This window comes from Sus scrofa, chromosome 11 (genome assembly GCF_054392235.1).
Source record: "Sus scrofa isolate SSC_HxYL_T2T_F1_AM1 chromosome 11, Sscrofa_HxYL_maternal_Yorkshire_Landrace_v2.0, whole genome shotgun sequence".
Lineage (NCBI taxonomy): Eukaryota > Metazoa > Chordata > Mammalia > Artiodactyla > Suidae > Sus > Sus scrofa.
In genome coordinates this window covers 26,328,711-26,350,538 of record NC_139393.1, presented here as the reverse complement: position 1 = coordinate 26,350,538, position 21,828 = coordinate 26,328,711, and the positions used below count along the sequence as shown (strand labels likewise).

Sequence of the window (21,828 nt, the reverse complement as noted above, 5' to 3'; positions counted from 1 at the left end):
TGACAAGTTTACTGGCTTAGTCTAGAACCAAGTCAATCATTCTCAAGTAGCAGGGAAAAAATAATGAATGTGTCTAACGGGTATGCAAGTCACAAAAATTGCCTTCAGGACCTCACTTATCCAAAACTGAGTGAATACAGAGTAGGCAGTACAACACAACAAACTTTAATGCCTTTTCTCTCCTATTAATTGACTTCAGGTCATTAATGCACTGGCCACATTTACTGAGTACTTCCCTTTACACTGGGTTCTGGCTAAATGTTTTACATAACCATTTAATGCTCCATAACCTAGGGAAGTAACTCTTTCACTTTTGGTGGAAGAAACCAAAGCTCAGTGAAATTTAAAATCTTGTCTGAAGTCACACAGTGAGTAAGTGGTAGAGCTCAGTTCCAAGCGGATACTCGTGATGTCCTATCACACAGACTCTTGATGGACAAGTGGGAAGAGATGAAACAGATAAGCTTACAAATGTATCACCAGTCATTATATTATAATTCTTCTTTCCAAAATAAGAATTGCCCTAATATGGAGAAATTTAGTTACTATGTTAAAAAAAAAAAAAAATTCCTGGGAGTTCACGTCGTGGCTCAGTGGTTAACAAACCTGACTAGTATCCATGAGGACGCAGGTTTGATCCCTGGCCTTGCTCAGTGAGTTAGGGATCTGGCGTTGCCATGAGCTGTGGCGTAGGTCGCAGATGCGGCTTGGATCTGTAGCCCGGAGCTACAGCTCCAATTGGACCCCTAGCCTGAGAACCTCCATGTGCCACGGGTTCGGCCCTAAAAAGAAAAAAACATGAAAAAATGAAAAATTCCTGTCCCGTATTCTAACCTACTTAACATTTGGCCTATTGGATTTATGAAAATTATTATGGGCATCATTTTGTTAAATTCACGCTTTACCAAGTCATTAACAATCTGTTTTCCTCTTACGTAACTAAATCAAAGGATATTATCTTCATCGAAATTTCCTAGACAGTGTTGAAGGGGACCCTGACTTTAAAAAAGGGAGAAGGCCAGTAACAACACAGCAACACCATCTGTTTATATAATGGCGTATCTTTTATGTGTTATGTGTTAAGTGAAATGGAAAGGAAGCAAAAAAACTTTAAGATCACACAGCTAAACTTTAGATACAGCAAAGAGGTACTAATTTCCTTATTTACCCAGCAAGACTGAGTACTTTCTGGAAGAACAGAGATTGCTAGTTCTACCCTCACCAAAAACTTGATCAATATACAACTCGTTGAAAAAAATAGCATTCTTTTGAAAGCTAAACAGAATGGATAAATACAATGTGGCGTTACTCATACAATGGAATATCATTCAGCAATAAAAAGAATAAGGTACTAGAGTTCCCGTCGTGGCTCGGCGGTTGATGAATCTGACTAGCATCCATGAGGATGCAGATTTGATCCCTGGCCTTGCTCAGTGGGTTAAGGATCCTGCATGGCTGTGGCTGTGGTAAAGGCCAGCAGCTGTAGTTCTGATTGGACCCCCAGCCTGGGAACCTCCATATACCTCAAGTACGGCCTGAGCAAAAAAATTTGAAAAAAAAAACAGTAAGGTACTGATTCATGGACTCATGCTACAACAGAGATGAACCTTGAAAACACTAAGCTAAGTGAAAGTCAGTCATAAGAGATCACATATTTTATGCCACTTACACAAAACATCCAGAATAGTCAAACCCATAGAGACCAAAAAAAAAAAAAAAAAAAAAAGATTAGTGGTTGCCAAGGGCTGGGAGTGGCAGAAGAATATGGCATGAATGCTAATGAGTACTGGTTTCTTTCTGGGATAAAAAAAAAAATGTTCCAAATCTGATTATGGTGAGCGACACACAACTCTGTTTATACACTAAAAACCACGGAATTACACACTTTAAATAGCTGAATTATATGGTATACAAATCACATCTCAATAAAACTGTTATTAAAAAAAGAAATATATAGGTACATGAGGTACAAAGATGGTCACCTTGTAATTACACTAACACATTAACTGGCATAAATAACATTTTCTCTTTGCTAAAATCATAAATGCAAAGTGTAATAATTCTTCCACATTGAAAATTACTTTTTTACCACTTACATGTATCAGTGGTTGGCTTTACCCAAATACAGTGGTTGAAGGCACAAGCCGGGTTGTAATTCCCAGCTTTAGCATCTACAGTACAGACCCGTAGCTTCTCTTCTTGGTGCCTCACTTCCCTCTTCTGTAAAGTCAGGAGTAGCGTGTCTACTTCATAAGATTATTTTAAGAATGAGCTAACATAATCCCTGAAAGCATAGAATACAATACACAGAACAAAATGCTAAGTAAAATCAGTTACTGGAATTCACCACTGAATGTTTCTGGAGCCAGGCCATCCATGTCCTACCCTATGCAATGACCTCATCCATATGCATTTTTAGGATGCTGTCACAGGGCCTCTGGGTGATGGCTGGGGGACACTTGGAAACACACTTGGAAGGCTCTGCACAAGAAAGTTAGAGTAAGTTCCTACTCCCCTCACCAACTCCTTCAGAACAGGCATCAGCTTCCTTGCTGCCAAGAGTTGGCAAGGAGAGCAGCCAGGCCAAAATCCAGGCCACGGGCTGGCCTGGCCCTTCACATAACCCGAAGAGGGCCTCAGGCCTTATGCCGAGTCGGACTTTTCCCAAAGAAAATAAGGCTTGTGGGGGGGGGGGCACTCCTTTGATGAAAGTTTCTATGTACAGAAAAGCCATCTGTGCAGGTACTTATACAGACAGTAACACTTTTAATGGTTGGTGAGTCTGATCTGCCAAGATTAAGAATGAGGACAAGAGGGAGTTCCCACTGTGGCTCCGTGGGTTACAAACCCGACTAATATCTGTGAGGATGCACATTCAATCCCTGGCCTCACTCAGGGGGTTAAGGATCTGGCATTGCCATGAGCTGTGGTGTGGGTCGCGGATACAGCTAGGATCTGGCACTGCTGTGGCTGTGGCGTAGGCTGGCAGCGGCAGCTCTGACCTTCCATATGCCGCAGGTGTGGCCCTAAAAAAAAAGAAAGAAAAAAAAAGAAAAGAATGAGAACAACAGGAACAGACAGACTGGTCAATATAAGCTGGAACTGCATGTAAATATCAGTGGATCTACTGTGTCTGAGCATCACTCCAACTTCCTGTCCTTAACACACCGGTGCTGAACAAGTGTCACACAACACTGTCAATACATGCCTTCTACTCTAACTCTAAGGTACACTTAATTTCTGGCCTAACTGAATTTTACCATTCCAGCTAAAAAACAACGGCAGGTTGGTGGGATTGACATTTTTCTCAGTCTGCAAAATACAACCTCATCCCCAAGATACAACCATGTCAACCACTCCCTTTGCAACTTGAATGAGTCTCCCCAAAACAAGGAGAAAATTCTAAGTGGATACTTATTTCTAATTTCAAGGACAATATTTAAAAGTTATTTGAGGAGGTTTTCACTAAATATGTATAATAGTTCTAAATACATTGTCAGAAAAAAAGACTCCATGAGTCCAGCGTTGCCGTGAGCTGTGGTATAGGTCACAGACACTGCTTGGATCTGGTGTTGCTGTGGCTCTCGCATAGGCCAGCAGCTACAGCTCTGATTCCACCCCTAGCCTGGGAACCTCCATGTGCCAGGAGTGCGGCCCTAAAAAGCAAAAAAAGCAAACACAAAAAAAACCACTCCGTGAATACTTGTTTCCGGTCTTGGAATTGTGGCAACTGCCATGCACTAAGACAGAATAGGTCCCGGGTTGGGGGGTGGGGGGAAACCCACTATAGTCAAAAGAGTGGTAGATCAAGATACCACCTTTCACTCAAAGGCCTTCTGATGTAAACAGGGTCATAACTGAGCCCATATATACCCCACATTATTTTACCAACAGGATTAAGAGAAGGAAGAAAGGAGTTCCCGCCATGGCTCAGTGGTTGACGAATCCAACCTGGGACCATGAGGTTGCGGGTTCGATCCCCAGCCTCGTTCAGTGGGTTAAGGATCCAGCATAGCTGTGAGCTGTGGTGTAGGTTGCAGACATGGCTCGGATCCTGCGTTGCTGTGGCTCTGGCACAGGCCAGTGGCTACAGCTCCGATTCAACCCCTAGCCTGGGAACCTCCATGTGCCACGGTAGCAGCCCAAGAAATGGCAAAAAGACCAAATAAATAAATAAATAAATAATAAAAATTAGAAAATAAGAGAAGGATGAAAAATCTTTAAGAAGACCCAACCAACAAATGTATTATAAATTACATTTAAATGCATGAGAAACTTTAAACAGGGAAGGCAACCCCTTCAAATAGCTTAGCATTTACCTGGAAAATTAATAATGAATATGCAAAATTTTAATATGGCAAATGTGTGACAATGACAGTGAGTCACGTACGAATAACAGGATAAAGTTGTTCATTCCTGAAGGGATGGTTTTAGGATAAGTTCCAGGAATGAGTAGGTTTTGTCTTAAGATGCTGAGAGATGATTAGAACTTAAACAGCTATCAAGTACGACTATAGGAGATCAAACAGTAGGGAAGCAGGAGAGCATTTGGGAAAGTTACACAGTAGGAAGGCAAAATTAACATAGTACAAGAAAGAAAAGAGCATGAAAAGAGTCACACTGAAAAATTTCTCACTGTAAGTTAAGGTGTTTAGATTGACTATACGGTCAAGAGAAATCCAAGTTTTGGGACATTTTACTGTTCTGAAACACTTCTTTTTTTTTTTTTTTTTTTTTTTTTTGCTTTTTAGGGCTGAACATGCAGCATATGGAAGTTCCCAGGCTAGCGATCTAATCGGAGCTACAGCTGCCGGTCTACACCACGGACAGCCACAGCAACTCCAGATCCAAGCCGCATCTGTGACCTCCACCACAGCTCACGGCAACGCCGGATCCTTAACCCACTGAGGGAGGCCAGGGATCGAACCTGCAACCTCTTGGTTCCTAGTTGGATTTGTTTTCGCTTTGCCGTGGCACAAAGTCCTGAAACACTTCTTTATCTGTCAGATAAACCAGATCTTCCCCTTGAGTCGAAATGTAACATGGTGAAGCTCTCCCAAAGTTGCAGTGCAGTCAAAGGCTCCTTTCTCTGTATCTCCAGCCTTCTGTGCTGACCTCTGTTACACTGAGTAGTGATTCCCAAATACTGCATGAGAATTACGGGGCAGCTTGTTGACAAGACAAACACTGTTTATCCTCTAGCCTCTAGGAATCAAGGTCACGTGAGCCAATTTATACACCCTAAGAATGAAAGTCATAAGACCACCTTCTCTTTTTTTGGTGTTTTTTAGGGCCGAACTCATGGCATATGGAGGTTCCAGACTAGGTCGAATCGGAGCTGTGGCCACTGGCCTATGCCACAGCCACAGCAATGCCAGATCTGAGCCGCATCTTCGACCTACACCACAGCTCACAGCAATGCCAGATCCTTAATCCACTGAATGAGGCCAGGGATCAAACCTGCATCCTCATGGTTACTGATTTCTAATGAGCCACGACAAGAACTCCTGGTGTCAGTTTCTTTAGACGACTACATGAATAACCACAGATGGTAACTGAAAACAGGAAATATATCCTAATCTGGTGCCTTCTAACAGTGATTTGTATAAAGACCAACCAAGTAAACCAATATAGGATCAAGGCTAGAACAAATTATTTTAAACACACAAATACTTTTTAACTTGGGAAAATCAAAAATCCCAACAACGTTATCTAACTTAACAAGCCAATTCTAAAATTCATTCAAACTTCTATCCCAATTGGGCTCACTTACAAGATATCAAATCTATGAAGTGACATTAATGAGAGCAATAAAAAACAGGGAAATGGAATAAAATACATTAGCAGGTTCAAAATTGAAGTCGGCCCATCTGATAATTTAGTATATTGTAGCAAAGGCAGTAGTCTCTGTGTGGAAACTGCTGTAACACTCAATAAATAGTGATGGGCCAACATCCCCATTTGTGGGAGAAGAGAGTTGTCAAAACCCTAATACCTCACATCCTACAAAGCCGGATTTCCCATGAACTAAGGAGTTAATCCTATTACATATACAAGAAGACAACAGAAATAGAATATGTAATAGTTTTAGGGGTAAGAAAAGCTTTCTTAAACAAAAATTACCCCCAAAACTGGTCAATTTTATGGCATAAATATTTAGAATTTCTAGAGGGCACAAGACATCAAATTGTTAAAAGCCAGTACCAGACGGGGACAAAATCTCTGCATCACATGTCACAAAAAGAAAGGTAAGCATTAGCTGCACAATGAAATTACTTAGAGGATGATGACACTGATGACACCTCATAATATATAGAGAACTCCTACTGGGCAAAAGGCTCTTAGTAAGTAATTCAAAGAGGATTCAAATGAACAATAAATGAAGTTAATGGATCAATCCCATGGCCTCATGGACTCGTCAAGAAACTGCAAGTTAAATGGTAAAGTGTAATTTTCACTCCAAAGACTGACTGAAAAGCAAAAAAAAAAAAAAAGAGATCTCTGTTAGTGAAGGATTGGGAAAGATACTGTTAGTGGTTGTGGAAACTGATATAAATTTTGAAGAATGATTTGATAGTAGGTTTAACTTATGCTTTTAGTAAACCCAGTAAATTCTACTTTTAAAAATACACTACAGAAACAATCGTACAAATGTACAAAGATAATATTATACCATACTATACACGTGCGTACGCACAGACTACTAAAATGACAATGCTCAGTAACTATTATTATGTGCCAGGCATGGTTCTAAGAACTTCATAAACATCAACTCCTTTAGGAGTTCCTGTTGTGGCTCAGTGGTTAGCAAATCCGACTAGGAACCATGAGGTTGCGGGTTCGATCCCTGGCCTTGCTCAGTGGGTTAAGGATCCAGTGTTGCCGTGAGCGGTGGTGTAGGTTGCAGACGCGGCTCAGATCCTGCATTGCTGTGGCTGTGGTGTAGGCCAGCGGCTGCAGCTCCGATTCAACCCCTAGCCTGGGAACTCCATATGCCGAGGGAGCAGCCCAAGAAATGGCAAAAAAAGACAAAAAAAAAAAAAAAAAAAAAATCAACTCCTTTAATTTTCACAACAACCCTACCTACAATAGCAAGTCTGTTTTGCAGATAAGGAAACGAAGGCACAGAGAGGTCAAGTAACTTGCCCAAGGTCACAGAGGTAATACGCAGTGGAGCAAGGATTCAAATCCAGGTGCTGACTCCAATATCTGAGCTCTTCACCATTATAGGTCTGCTGCCTCCCAAAGAGGGATAGTCATTTATAATACACTAGCAAAATACTGGGAATAACGAATTATCCATGACCAAGTACTGGTAAAATAAATTATGATTCATCCATCACGTGGAAACATTAATGATGTAGAGCCAGCATACATATACACAAATATTTATAAGACATGAAGTGAACATAAATAAGTCACAAAAAAGATTTAACATTCTTTCATTTGTATCTTAAACGCAACCTCTGCATATAGGTTTGTATGCACACTGTTCTTTGGTTCAGGCCTTCATGCAAAAAATTATACATCAAATAGTCAATGCTGGTTGTCTTCTGGGGAGAACAGGATTAGGGAGAGGAGGTGGAAAGAGACTTTCACTATTGACTTCATATTTTTTCCTATTAGGTGATTTATTTTTAAAACTGGCATGCTATTACTTTTACCTCCAAAAAAATTTAACAAGCAAACAACCAACAGGGACGCAGAGCCACAGTTACCGAACACCTAAGTTAAGATGCTAATAAGACTGACACGTCCGGATCTACCCCTGAGTGAATCCCTTATGTTTGCTATGCTCACGGCCAGAGACTGAAAAGCCCTAAACTGGCCAACTGATTATGATCCAGTAAGGTGGGCATTCATCAGTCCAAGAGTATTCACCAGCATTAGTGAGAGTCAAGATGCTTGGATCCAAGCTGCAGCTCCACTATTTACCAGCTATATGACTGGGGGGAGAGTTATTTATTGGTCACCTATCTATTCTCTCAACTTCCTCCTTGTAAAACAGGGATGATGGGATTTGCCCTACATTTCATATTTGTAAAGTCCTTATAGGGCGTTCCCATCATGGCGCAGTGGTTAACGAATCCGACTAGGAACCATGAGGTTGCGGGTTCGATTCCTGGCCTTGTTCAGTGGGTGAAGGATCCAGCGTGGCCGTGAGCTGTGGTGTAGGTTGCAGGTGTGGCTCGGATCCCGCGTGGCTGTGGCTGTGGTGTAGGCCAGCAGCTACAGCTCCGATTCAACCCCTAGCCTGGGAACCTCCATGTGCCGTGGGAGCAGCGCTAGAAAAGGCAAAAAAAAAAACCCAAAAATAAATAAATAAAGTCCTTATAGCAATATCTGCAGAAACTAATAATACCTATTTTGTTAGATTAAAAATAAGTAACTTTTAAAAACGAACACACAAATAACTTAAGAAAATATATACACATGCATGCTGGTGTGAAGGTCTAGGTTCCTCTCTCTGTCCAAAGACACCAGTAACTTCTTCAAGGTGAATTCAGCACATCTACACAGGCAGAGCAGGTAATGGCCTGGAAGACCTCCTCTAAGGCTATTTGGACACATGCATGAATGCTGCACCGTAACATAAAACATATTTCTCATGGTCAAAGAGTATCTAAGCGGTGCACTGGAGCCTGCCAGTGGGTGGCTTAGAGCTCTGTCCTCTGTGGGCACATCCCCAGAACAAAGCTCACCACCAACCCGGGATCTTTCATCTTCAAGGGCTGCACGGTAAACTCCCTGTTTCTAACTTTAACATATACGGAAACATCCTGTTTTAAAACAAAAAAACACTTTCTCCTCCCAAAATCCCTTTTCGGTTGTCCCTAGATTAAATCCATAAACTATTAATCTATGTTTAATTGCAATCCTCTCCCTCACATTTTTTTTTTTTTCCTCCTTAAGCCAAAACTCATCTTGACTTTCAGGCAGCTTATCCAAAGTCTCACCTTTTGTAGGCTTATTTATAGATGGTGTCATTTTCACTCAAGGATAGAACACAAAGAACGAAGAAATGACAACGCCCTATCAAAAGTGGGGAATGGCCTAAAATAAAAGCCTGCTACATTATAATTGGCCTATTACAGTTAGGTTTTGGGGATTCGGTTTATTGCAATATATCCATCAACCTTAGAAATTTTAAGTCCACCAACCGTCAAAATATTTTTCCCAGTACAGGGATCTCTCTAACACACAATTTCTCACACACGCAACATCTGACATTCCCAAATAAATCGTTCAAAATGAAGTCATGTACACAGTCCCAAGATGCCCTAGGGGAGGGGGAAGAGGAGACTCACTCACTCCTCCTCTCAATCTCTCCTGGCTCTTTGCTGCACTTCTAGAAAGAGTGATCTGCACATCCTGTATAAATCCAGTGAAGAATAATAACAGAGAGAATATACCAAAGGAAGCCAATTTAGAAATTCTTCAGTTCAATCCCCTGTTCAGCAGATGATGAAACCAAGATCTGGAGAAGTTAAGCAACTTCCTCAAAGTCACATGCTTTGGGCTGCAATGATGTTTGATGATGAGACTGCTGACATCTTTCCATTCCCTTGAAGAAACAGCCTGGCCTTATAATCCTAAATTAACCACACACATTCAAACTGCCTAGCTGCGGGCCACTGCTACAATCACTAGTCCTATACTACAAAAAAAAAAAAAAAAAAAAAAAAAAAAGTACATGTCTTGTTAGCATGTCATTTAGACTTTTTCTAAGTGCCGTGAAATTAATGACTTCAGGTCGTGACGGGTAAGTCTCATCTTACAGAAAAAACAAGCGGACCCCAAAAGGAATCTATCCTTTTTACCACATCAAAACTAAGGAGAAGAGTCATTCTTAATGAATTGACTGGTGCGCATAAAACCACAGCACCTCCACATTTTCAGTATTTACACTTTTACATTACTAAGAGGTCTCACATTGTCTTTTAAAGGCAATCACTTTGAGACAGAAGAGAAACACCATCCTGACAGATGCATTAAAACCCAGTTTGCTCTGGGTCTCGTTCATACCTGCTGTTCATCCTCCATGACGTTACTAGCAAATTCAAATACTAGGTCGTTCTGTTGGACAACAGCAGCCATAATAAAGCATTCCCCTTAGATCCACATGAGAAAAATTCCAAGCAGGTCCAAGTACCAGGCAGCAGAGTCCAGTGACCAAGTGGTGTTAAAAAAAACAAACAAACAAACAAACAAAAAACCCAAGCGAGGTCTGTGAGGTTACTGTATACCCAGGTTTCCTTTAGGGTGGGTGCTTCAAATTTTCTTGGTTCACTGAGATTTTACTCAAATGGAGGCAGTTGTTCTGAATGTGTCTTCTCTAGAACTTCTTGGCCTGAAAAACATAAAGCTTAAGTTAGTTAGGAGAACGTAACCGTATTATTTAGAAATAACAGTTCAGCCAGACAGCAGTGTCTCCAGAGTATTTTTTGTTGGTGGTGGTGTTAATGTTTTGATACAAAATCAAAATCACTAGTGAACACAGAGGAGTTTTTAAAGCCAGAGAGACATTTTAAGACTTCATTCCTGCTGAGATAAGATAACCTCTTATTACTGAAAATGAAGTTATTCTTCCCTCCCCCCCGGTTAAACTACAAAGTACTGTTTATCAAAAAAAAAAAAAAAGAAAGAAAATTTCCACCCAGTCATAACTGGGTTTTTGTAATTGCAATAAAGGACATACAAACAATTTCCTTCTTTCTATTAAGCCAGCAAACTATACACTTATTATGAATGATTTCAAAATATATAGTTTTGCCTGAATAGAAACATTCAGACATATCTGTTAGGCTTAATATACATACACACACACACATACACACAAGGATTTTAAATCTAATACATTTAAAGTTTAACAAATACTACTTTAAGAGCTTTTTAAAAAAAGCAGAAATGAAAGCGCCTTCTTTCTGTTCTTTAAAAAGGTTTCTGATAAGTAGAATGCTTTACCATGCTTAAGCCTGTCTTCCGTGGCTTCTTTTTTAATGCACTGAAATATATCCTTATCTCTAGCACAGGCTTGCAAGCAACAGGAAGGAAACAGTACTTGACCACGTCATGGCAAATTAGAACATGCAAAGAACTGCACTTTACAATAGAAAAACAGAAACGCAACTTAAGAGTGAAAACAATTTCACAGTGGAGGGAGAAAAGCTTTAAAAAGATGTCTGCCTATTTAAATAAGAATCTTTTTAAAAGTTCCCACTGCTAAGGAAAATAAAAGGAAATTTGAAAGTTCAGCACAAGGTTCTTAAATACTGCATCAAGTATTTACGGCCACAACCGTGACATGAAAAGACAAAAGACATAAAAATTATCACATTAAATAACACCTCGTTCTTTGAAACTGCGTTTACAATTTTAATTTTAAGGAGATGAGTTCAAGAAGGAAGCTGAGCTGGTGAATCAGTTTCCCTGAAGACTTAAATCTAGCCAGTGTGTGCGAGCTAAATCACAGACTCATTTTCCTAATTTCAGTGAGGCCGTTTCCTATATATTCCGGACTCAAAGAGTCATCGTGAATGACTGTGATTTCCGTAACTGGAAATTTAAAGACCAAAAAAACCCCACAAAACAAAACAAAACAAAACGGTTAGGAATTCAATTCCTCCCTCATACCTCCATACCTCTATCTCAGAGTACATGCTAACCACCAACAGGTAATACGTCTACCTAACTAAATTCTAACCCAGCAGTTTCCCACACCCACCCATCCCACCTCTTAGACTTCAACTCTGACACCGGGGAAGTATTTTTAGCACTCCGATTCAGGTAGTTTTTGAGCAATGCACCACGTCTGGAGGGGAGAAGAATACCTTGACCTAAATGGATCACAGACAGACATATAAACCTAAAACATACATACAGGACTTTCCTTTAAACGCTCACCCGGTTCTGCACCAGGCTTGCCTTCTTAGGTCCCGTGCACACCCCCCATTCATTCTTGTCTCCCTTCTGCACTTCTGATGCTCCCCAGTCCTGGAATACCCTCTCCCACTTCTGGACACCCATGGACATCGCCTCCATCCTTCCACGCTCCAGTGCCATTTCTTTCACAGAGCCACCCGACGTCTGTGCCTTGACCTACATGGGCCTTCGAAAACACAGCACTTGGAGTTCCCATCACGGCGCAGGGGAAGAGAATCCGACGAGGAACCATGAGGTTGCGGGTTCGATCCCAGGCCTCACTCAGTGAGTTAAGGGATCCAGAGTTGCGGTGAGCTGTGGTGTAGGTCACAGATGCAGCTCAGATCCTGCATGGCTGTGGCTGTAGTGTAGCTCGGCAGCTGTAGCTCTGATTGGACCCCTAGCCTGGGAACCTCCATATGCAGTGGGTGTGGCCCTAACAGGAAAAAAAACAAACAAAAAAACCCAAAAAAAACACAGACTTAATAGCACCAACTATATGCACACTGTCTCACATTTGAAAATTAGGTTCTCCTACTTCAGCTGAATAAATGTTTCGGTATCTATTATTTGCCAAGTCATGTGCCAGGTGCCACAACAATTAGGGTAAAACCTCTCTGGATAAGTAATCATTGCTGAAAATTTCTTCTGAAACCTTAAAAATGAAAAGAATAAAAATACACAAAATAAAATTTCTTCTGTACCTCCCACCACCTGGGTACTCATAATAATGATAAAAAGCACTATATTCATGACAGCTGTTTTGAAAAGCTATCACAGATATTTAAGTTCTTTATACTCTTTATGAAGACTGACTAATACTTTTGATAATGAGAAAACCGTGACTCTAACATAAAGAACCAAAGTAAGAAGAGCCTACCCAGAATCAAGGGATGTTTCCTGATAGAAAAATTCCTCTTTAATGTTAAGATTCCAAGAGACTATTCCCAAATCCACTTTGCTGTAAATACAAAGGTGACCCTGTCCCAAAGGCCATCTGTGCAGAGTTTCACTTTCTTTTCCACTGCGATCACGAGCCAGTTCTTGACGGCACTGCCACAGTGCTATTGTTCTTTAAAAATAACTGTTTTTAATCTCAAAAATAAGGACAAGCAGGCAACATACCTCCATCTTACGGTACACACTAACGACCAACAGTAATCCCCCAAAACTGAAATGACAGCCTATGGGCACAAAGCCTCGTGTTAGGATACAAAGAGACACCTTTATTCTTACCCACCGAAGGGTTTGTTCTATACCGAAGTTCATAAGCTGGGAAAGTGTAAGCAAAGCAAAGTTCCTGCACTACTTCATTGGCTTCATTAGGCGTGTGACCCTGTGTCTTCCTACAATCTATCCCCGGCTCCTCTTCTTCTTCTTCTTTTTTTTTTTTGTTTTTTTCGTCTTTTTGCCTTTTCTAGGGCTGCTCCCATGGCACATGGAGGTTCCCAGACTAGGGGTCCAACCGGAGCCATAGCCACCGGCCTACACCACAGCCACAGCAATGCGGGATCCAAGCCGCATCTGCAACCTACACCACAGCTCATGGCAACACCAGATCCTTAACCCACTGAGCAAGGCCAGGGATCGAACCTGCAACCCTCATGGTTCCTAGGCGGACTCGCCAACCACTGTGCCACGACGGCAACTCCTCCTCCTCTTCTCTGAGTAGTTCTATAGCCTTCGGCAAGAGCCAACGAGGTTCTTGGGAAGAATTTTCCTAATTCCTGATCCAGAGGCACCACCCATACATATTAGAGGGACTTAAATAACAGGCTCCAAGCATTAAATTTTTTTCAGTAAGAGACGAGACTGAACACTTATATCAATGATTTTTTTCATGAGCCAACTGACCCCTGTACCCAAGGTCGAACAGGTGGACAGCATGAATAGAAGGACAACTAGAACCTTCATTTCCTAAGTCAAGACTCTGTCCATGACTAGAATGCACAGCCTCTAAATCTACCCAAATCCTTTATGCTGCAATGGTTTAGAACTTGGGTTTCTAGGAACTCCCATCGTGGCACAGTGGTTAACGAATCCAACTAGGAACCATGAGGTTGCGGGTTCGATCCCTGGCCTTGCTCAGTGGGTTAAGGATCCAGCATTGCTGGGAGCTGTGGTATAGGTCGCAGATGCGGCTCAGATCCCGTGTTGCTGTGGCTCTGGTGTAGGCAGGTGGCTATAGCTCCCACTCGACCCCTAGCCCGGGAACCTCCATATGCCACAGGAGCGGCCCAAGAAATGGCAAAAAAGATCAAAAAAAAAAAAAAAAAAAAAAAAGAACCTGGGTTTCGAAGTAAATACACAGGTCAAATTAGAAAAAAGCAAATCTTTGTCTCTAGTTGAGCTCCCGATGTCCAAACCCACTCACTGAAGTTTCTGTTAGGTAGGTCCACATCAGGGCCCCTCAGAGTCAATGTGTCTAAAACATGTCCAAGACTGAACTTATCATTTTATTCCTCAAATTTTCTCTAGAATGGAAAAAAACATTATAAGTACTCAGGCAAAAGTAGAGGCATTTTTTTTCTACTCTAACAAAATTATAATGTCTTTAGGTAGATGTAAAACTTGTTTGCATTTCCCAACCATTAGTTATACGTATGATGTTCAGGAACTCTGCTGTATTAATAGTTTCCAAGCATATTTTATTTTCAGAGTGTCCCTAGTCTTTGTAAAACAACACGTAAAAAGAGAAAACTGTTCATTCAACACAAGGACTTCAAACAGTTAACTTAATTGCACAGTTTTGGAAGGTCACCCAGTTGGGAATCTACCAAATAACAGCAACTCCCCAAGCTGGCTCTCGTATCTTTCAACTGGGTAAGGACCATATTCTTAGCCTTCAAGGAAACATGCCAGAGGAATGTCTCATCATCAGTCAGGTTCCTAACCTCTGATGGACAAGCTAGAGATTTAAGGTAAAATCGTAGTGCAAGCACAATAGTTAAGAGCACAGGCTATGGAGTCAGACCACTTGGGTTTGAATCTGCACTGTGACTTTGGACAAGTTATGCAGGGTCAGTCTCTTCCTGCAAAATAGGTATGAGCCACGGTTTCCTCATTCTGTAAAATGGGTATGACGAGTAACACCCAAATCTACAGCCTGTGAAGATGAGATGCAAACGCATGTGCAGAATGCCTGGCACGTAAGTTTTATTCAATAAACACGAGCTTCATTATAGGCTAAATACAGTGCAAGAGATGTGTAACAGGTGCATGTCAGGTAACTAGTGGTTCCTTACGTCTCATTTCCATACTCACGGGGAGTCACGATTACCTATCTGCTGGACTCCAATAAAGAACACTGGAGCCCCATTACCAACAAAAGGAGAATTCTAGTCTAGTGCCTAAAAATTGGCACCTATTTGATAAATCCAGTTGCTTCAAGGTTAGGACCACATCCTGTCTGGCAGGCTTCCCTTAACACAAAGTTCCATTATGCCCCCATTCCAAACAAAATGAATTTACTGACTGTAAACATAAAACCCTTAGCTGCACCGCTGGCTACTACAACCAATTCAAATGGATAATTTCTGTGTATCTTATTATAAAAAGATTTCATGTATTATAAACATAGGAGAGTCAAAATCAGTTTTTAATGCTTTTCACACTTGCTGCTTTAATCCCTAGCCGAATGCAAATTTAAGCTTCCTTCAAAAGGGCTTTAAATACAAGGGCCTATAAACCCATAATTCATAACGATATTTTTAAGAAAATCATTGCTACCCCTTGGAAGTCACTAAGCCACCAACGCCTTATGTTCAACAAGAAAATTGAAAAAAAGGAACCAATCAAACAAATAAAAAGCAAAAAGCTTTTAGATTAGACATCAGTTCTGGCCCAAAGAAGGTAAAATACACCAGCTTAGTCAATGGATGAATGACTACCTTTAATTTGAATGACTTTCTAATAAAATATTCAGATTGTGTATTTATATTTATCATTATATTCATATTTCTAGGGCTGGGAGTATCTAAAGAACTGGAATTTTGTAGCAACTTCAGACATCAAGTACCTGAATGGACAGTATTTTTATATGAAGAGAGAACCGAATAAACAGCTCTTTTCAACATACAGACATACCCCTCCTAAGAAGAGCAAACATATTTAGAAAACCCAAGACACCAGAAGAAATACAACAAAAATGAAAGACAGTAGAGTAAGACCAGTGAGAGCAGAGAGGCTAGTCAAGTTAGAAATGAGAGGCAAGCAATAAACCCATAAAGTGTAATGACTGAAATTCTTAAGTAAAAGATCATAGTTGGGCCTTTTCAGATGTTTTCCAGTATAACAGAATGCTTTATATGAGCTCCCAGCCAGAAGTGAAAATAATAAATCAGTGTTATCAAGATAAATACTATACCATCTTCCAAGGGCCTGTGGAGTCTCAATCTAAAAAAGGGTGGAATCAGGTGCTTTTCGAGCTGAAAAAGATCTAAGAATCACCTAGGACAAGGCATTCACTGAAAAGTTAGAGAATTTTGGCCTAGAGCCCTCTGGCTTGTCCAAGGTCCCCTAGACAGTTAATGGCAAAGAACCAAACAATTCTCTACTTTTCCCCAATTCCCAGCATTAATTGTCTACTTACACCCCTGTATCTACATGAATAGATCATGAGTATTTTTCACGAGTGGATTATCTGGATAAATGAAGATGTTCTCAGAAGTACCAGATATATTACCACCTATGTCATGTAAGTAGCCAGCCTGCTTTAAAGCATCTTTCATTGAAGGGGAGGCAGGGGAAATGAAGTACCTAGATCTTTTTCGGAAGGAGAGCACTTATCTCCACCCGAATGAAGCACAAACTGAGGTTTTTGTATGCTGGTGACACACGCAAAGCTGCAGGAGGCCTTGGACATCTGAATAAGCTCACCTTAGCTTCACCATGTTAAAATGAAACAAACAAAAAACCCACAAAGTCAATACGCTCAAGGGAATAGGCCGAGGTGCCTCTGCTCCACCTTTTTGCTGACACCCCAGAACAGTTCCAGGAGTCGGAGGGCAGGCTGCAATTACTCACCACCCAGACCTGAAAGGCCGGTTCTTGCACATTGCTCTCCACCTCCCATCATTGGCCTCTTGGGCCTACCTGGTGTCAGATTACACTCAGGCAGCCTTGGTAGCACCTTGCAAAACGGCCAACCAGATCTCATACCTAGACCTGTTCAGACCTGTGGTCTCAAGATTAACCCTTTTTCTGAGCATGTTCTCAAAACAAGAGAATTTAAAACCAAAGAGAAATAGCCAACAGTGATCAGACATCGCTTTCTTCGCCTTGGTGGCGAAAAAATGTTTTACTTTCTCCAAATGGCTGAAAGTGATAACTGTCAAAAAGTCATTAATCTGGTGCTTTCATTATGCAAATAAACTGATTGAAGGAACTTTCCTCCCTGCAGCGCCCAAACACCGACAAAAACACACCTATCCAGGGAACACGAACATGCTAAAATGTACTTGTCAGCAAGACCTGTTTGGGCAGCTGAAAAATTTCTTTCTATAACAAACAAGAATCAGCTTGAAAGAAAACTGTTTTGTTTCTGTGGCTGGTTTATTCCCTTATTTAATATTTTCATCTTCGGAGAAAAGGTATGCTCTAGACTGCCCTACCCTGAGAATATAGCAGATACCCCCCCAAATGAAAAGATGGGCAACTTGCTTCTCTACTTAAAGCTAATCAGTGGCTTCCACTACCCATAAGAAAAACTTCAAATGCATGAACAGAGCTTCATGCCCCAAAAAGATGTAAGAAAAATGCAGCCAGTCATCTGAACGTCTGGGCTGGAAGACTGAAGAGGTACAGGCCACCGACCAAGCTTAAAAGAACACCTCTGTCACAATTTTACGACTCTTCACTCCAATCTCAAAAACAGGTATTCCAGCATTTTTGCATTTTATAGTCCCGCATGGCTTCCTACCCTACCCCGTTTTATTAAAGAAACCGAAGTCAGCTCTGCCTCAACTTCTCCCAACTCCTTCCCAGGCTTCCTCTGTCCTCCCTGAGAGGCTCAACCCAGACCTCCTCACACCTTCCTGGGTGATCATGACCTTTTGTACCTGTGGCATTTTAGGGGCCCCTTCCAGGTCACAGCAGAACCAGACTTGAGAATATAAACTCTAGGAGTTCCCGCCGTGGCGCAGTGGCTAACGAATCCGACTGGGAACCATGAGGTTGTGGGTTTGATCCCTGGCCTTGCTCAGTGGGTTAAGGATCTGGTGTTGCTGTGGGCTGTGGTGTAGGTGGCAGATGCAGCTTGGATCCCGAGATGCTGTGGCTCTGTTGTAGGCCAGGGGCTACACCTCCGATTCGACCCTTAGCCTGGGAACCTCCATATGCCATGGATGCGGCCCTAGAAAAAGACAAAAAAAAATAATAATAATAATATAAATTCTACACTGAGAACTAACTATGTCTAGATACTTACATCGCAACACGACAATGGGAAGAAAAATTCTGTAAACATGTATGTGTAACTTGGTCCCCATGCTGTACAGTGGGAAAAAAAGCAAAATAAAATTTTAAAAAATAATAAAATTAAAAATAAAAATATAACGGACACCTTTAAATACAAAAAAGAATATAAACTCTGGAGAAGCCAAACACTGTCACTGTTCCTCAGGCCATCAACAAATCTGATGGACCCAGACCCTCGTGCACAAAACCTCCTACTCCCTGCATGTAGAAGACCCCTAATTTCATTGCATACCCCATTTTCTTCTTTAAATAATAGAAATCTATGTTGAATAAACTTGGATATGATCCATCAATCCTGATGCTCCAGGCCAGGATCCTTCAGATGGGATTCTTCCCACCGTCACCCTCGTTAACCAGAGCTCACGTAAGAAGCTAAACTCAATGACACCCAAAATACTAGAGGCAGTAAAAGCGCAAGATGAGAGATGAGAAGGTAGAAGGAAGGGCATGAGCTTAGGATAAATTACACATAAAAGTTTGTATTTTCCTACTGTACAAATTTTAGACTGAAGCACACTTTAAGTACCATGCTCAGTACTATAAAGATTGATCATACAGAACAGTTCCAGTTTTAGGCCCTCCATCTTTGATAAATTCTCAATTTTTAAATCCTTTGAATCCATTTTCGTTACCGTTAATGAAAGTACACCGACGACCCTTGTATGAGGTTTTCTCCCATAGGAAACAGTTTTCTTATGCTCATCTGATGTCCTTGCAGAGCTAATCCCAAGATCCTAGCACATCCATGTGCAGAAGAAACTATGCTTCGACGGAGACTTCGTGGAAAATATATGGATGAAGGGTTACTGACGGTCCCCCTAAGCTCAGCACTGTGGGAAATACAAGGAGATAACGCATGGCCTTGTTCCCAGGATGCTCATGATCCAGTTTGGGAAACAAGATCAAGAGAGACAACAATTGAACACCAAAAGTATTTCATGAAACACCAGGAAAACTGGCCAATAGGGCAGCATTTCAGGAGAGGGGATGGTCAAATGGGTCAAGACAATGAAGGGCCTCAACTTGACCTTCAAATGAGTTGGGTCTACCGCCTCACCACCCTGAACACGCAATCTCACCTGATCTTGGAAGCTAAGCAGGGTTGGGCCTGGGTGATACTGGGATGGTTGGACGGGAAACTGTCCAAGAATGTTGGCGTGCTGTGGGCTTTAAAGAAAAAGGGAGGTACAGAGTTCCCGTCGTGGCTTAGTGGTTAATGAAGCCGACTAGGAACCATGAGGTTGTGGGTTCGATCCCTGGCCTCGCTCAGTGGGTTAAGCATCCGGCGTGGTCGTGAGCTGTGGTGTAGGTTGCAAACGCATCTCAGATCCCATGTGGCTGTGGCCGTGGCCTAGGCCAGTGGCTACAGCTCCGATTGGAACCCTAGCCTGGGAACCTCCATATGCCACGGGAGGCGGCCCTAGAAAAGGCAAAAAGACAAAAAGACCAAAAAAAAAAAAAAAAAAAAAGTGAGGTAGGATGTGGAGAGACGATGGGGGAGGGGAAAGATAATAAAGTAGAGGGTATATATGTACCTGTGTTCAATCATGTGTTTCCCCGTGTGTGTGTGTGTGAAGGCTGAGACACGAAAGAATGAAAAGGATCAAAATTGACCCAAGCAGGAGTTCCCATCATGGCATAGTGGAAACAAATCTGACTAGGAACCACGAAGTTGTGGGTTCGATCCCTGGTCTTGCTCAGTGGGTTAAGGATCTGGCATTTCCGTGAGCTGTGGTGTAGGTCACAGACATGGTTCAGATCCCACGTGGCCGTGGCCGTGGCGCAGGCTGGTAGCTACAGCTTTGATTCTACCCCTAGCCTGGGAACCTCCATATGCCACGGGTGTGGCCTTAAAATTTAAAAAAAATTTTAAAAAATTAAAAAAAAAAAACCTGACCCAAGTACATTTGGAGACATTTTAACAACTAGATAACAGCGAAGAAGTGGCAATGGGAAATGGTAGAAAATGTGCTTTTTAAAGCAACGCAAAACCAAATTATGGAGAGTCCTGAAAGCCAGGCAGTGGAATTTAGGCTTGATTTGGAAAGAAAAAGTGGCAAGTTCCTGGAGCTTTTCAAAGCTGGTTGCAACAACGGAGTGTGGTCCCCTGATTATAAACCCCAGTGCGAGTCACATATGTGGGATACGGTAACTACCATCCAAAAATAATGAGAACGGCTTAAACAAACATTCCGGAGCCTGATTGCTACACTGATAACTTCTAGCCACCAATGTGTATACTATCCTCCTTAAATTCTTCATTAATTACTTTGTAACAGAGATCCTCAACAAGGATTTGTAAACCACTCACAGTGTGGGGAAATTATTTAAAACAAAAATCAATCACTGCACTAGTTCACTGAGAGTTTTTATTCTTTGCCTAAGAATTGAAAGGGAGAGAGAGGAAGATAAGATTTTCCAGAAGATATGACTTATCGCCACGCAATCCTCCTTAGACGTTACTCAACTGAACATCAAAACTGTCCTACATCCAGAGTTCCCGCTGTGCTGCAACGAGATCCTCAGCATCCTGCAGCGCCAGGACGCAGATCCCTGACCTGGCACAGCGGCTTAAAGGATCCAGTGTTCCCACAGATGTGGTTCAGATCTGACTCATGGCCCAGGGAATGCCATACACCACGGGGCAGCCAAAAAAGAGAAAAAAGAAAAGGAAAAAAAAAAATCTTATATCCATTTGGATAGCAGAGATACTTTGAAATATATGAACTAGTTGCATTTATGGAGAACTGCATCTTGCCATTTATAGTATCGAACAGTCTGAATGGATGATGCTGATTTACTCGGTGAAGAAGGGTGACATGCATGACAGATCAAAGTACCAGAGGCACTTAATAGAGACGTCTATCACCACCTTTCAAGGAATCTTCACTTTCTTCCAGGATGATGTTGAGAAGGGAGATGCTCCTGGAGTGCCTCCCATGGCGTAGCAGAAATGAGTCTGTCTAGGAACCATGAGGTTTTGGGCTCCATCTCTGGCCTCGCTCAGTGGGTTAAGAACCTGGTGTTGCAGTGAGCTGTGGTGTGGGTCACAGATGGGGCTCGGATCTGCTGTGGCTGTGCCTGTGGTGGAGGCCGGCAGCTGTAACTCTGATTCGACCCCTGGCCTGGGAACCTCCATATGCCGTGGGTGCAGCCCTAAAAAGACCAAAAAAAAAAAAAAAACTTGCTTTCGTAGAGGTAACAGGCACTTAGGTTTTTAAAAACACTTTCACATGAAGACACATCCAGAAATTGTACAACAACAAAATAAAGTCCACGTACATTATTATCTGTTGGTAATATCTAATGCCTAATAAGTGGTTTACAATCTCTAAAGCAGAACACTATACTACTTTACTTAATTCTTAAACATCTCTAACAACCCCTGATGTTTCTGCGTAGAAGCAAAAAAACATGACACTTATTATC

General features: G+C 41.7%; 1 protein-coding gene across 6 annotated transcripts in view; it reads right to left on the bottom strand.

Annotated features, from left to right (window-relative positions):
* Nucleotides 1-21,828, bottom strand: part of ELF1 (E74 like ETS transcription factor 1) — a 122,454-nt gene that overhangs the window by 46,458 nt on the left and 54,168 nt on the right. For 4 of the 6 annotated variants that reach the window (XM_021065635.2, XM_021065638.2, XM_021065634.2 and 1 more), the window contains exon 2: nt 10,027-10,351. In XM_021065635.2, coding sequence (XP_020921294.2) covers nt 10,027-10,098 — 72 coding nt within the window. In that variant the 5' untranslated portion in view covers nt 10,099-10,351. Of the gene's footprint in view, nt 1-10,026; nt 10,352-10,965; nt 11,008-21,828 lie in introns of those variants that run through there. The other 2 variants (XM_003130998.7, XM_005668448.4) reach the window with 1 other exon arrangement.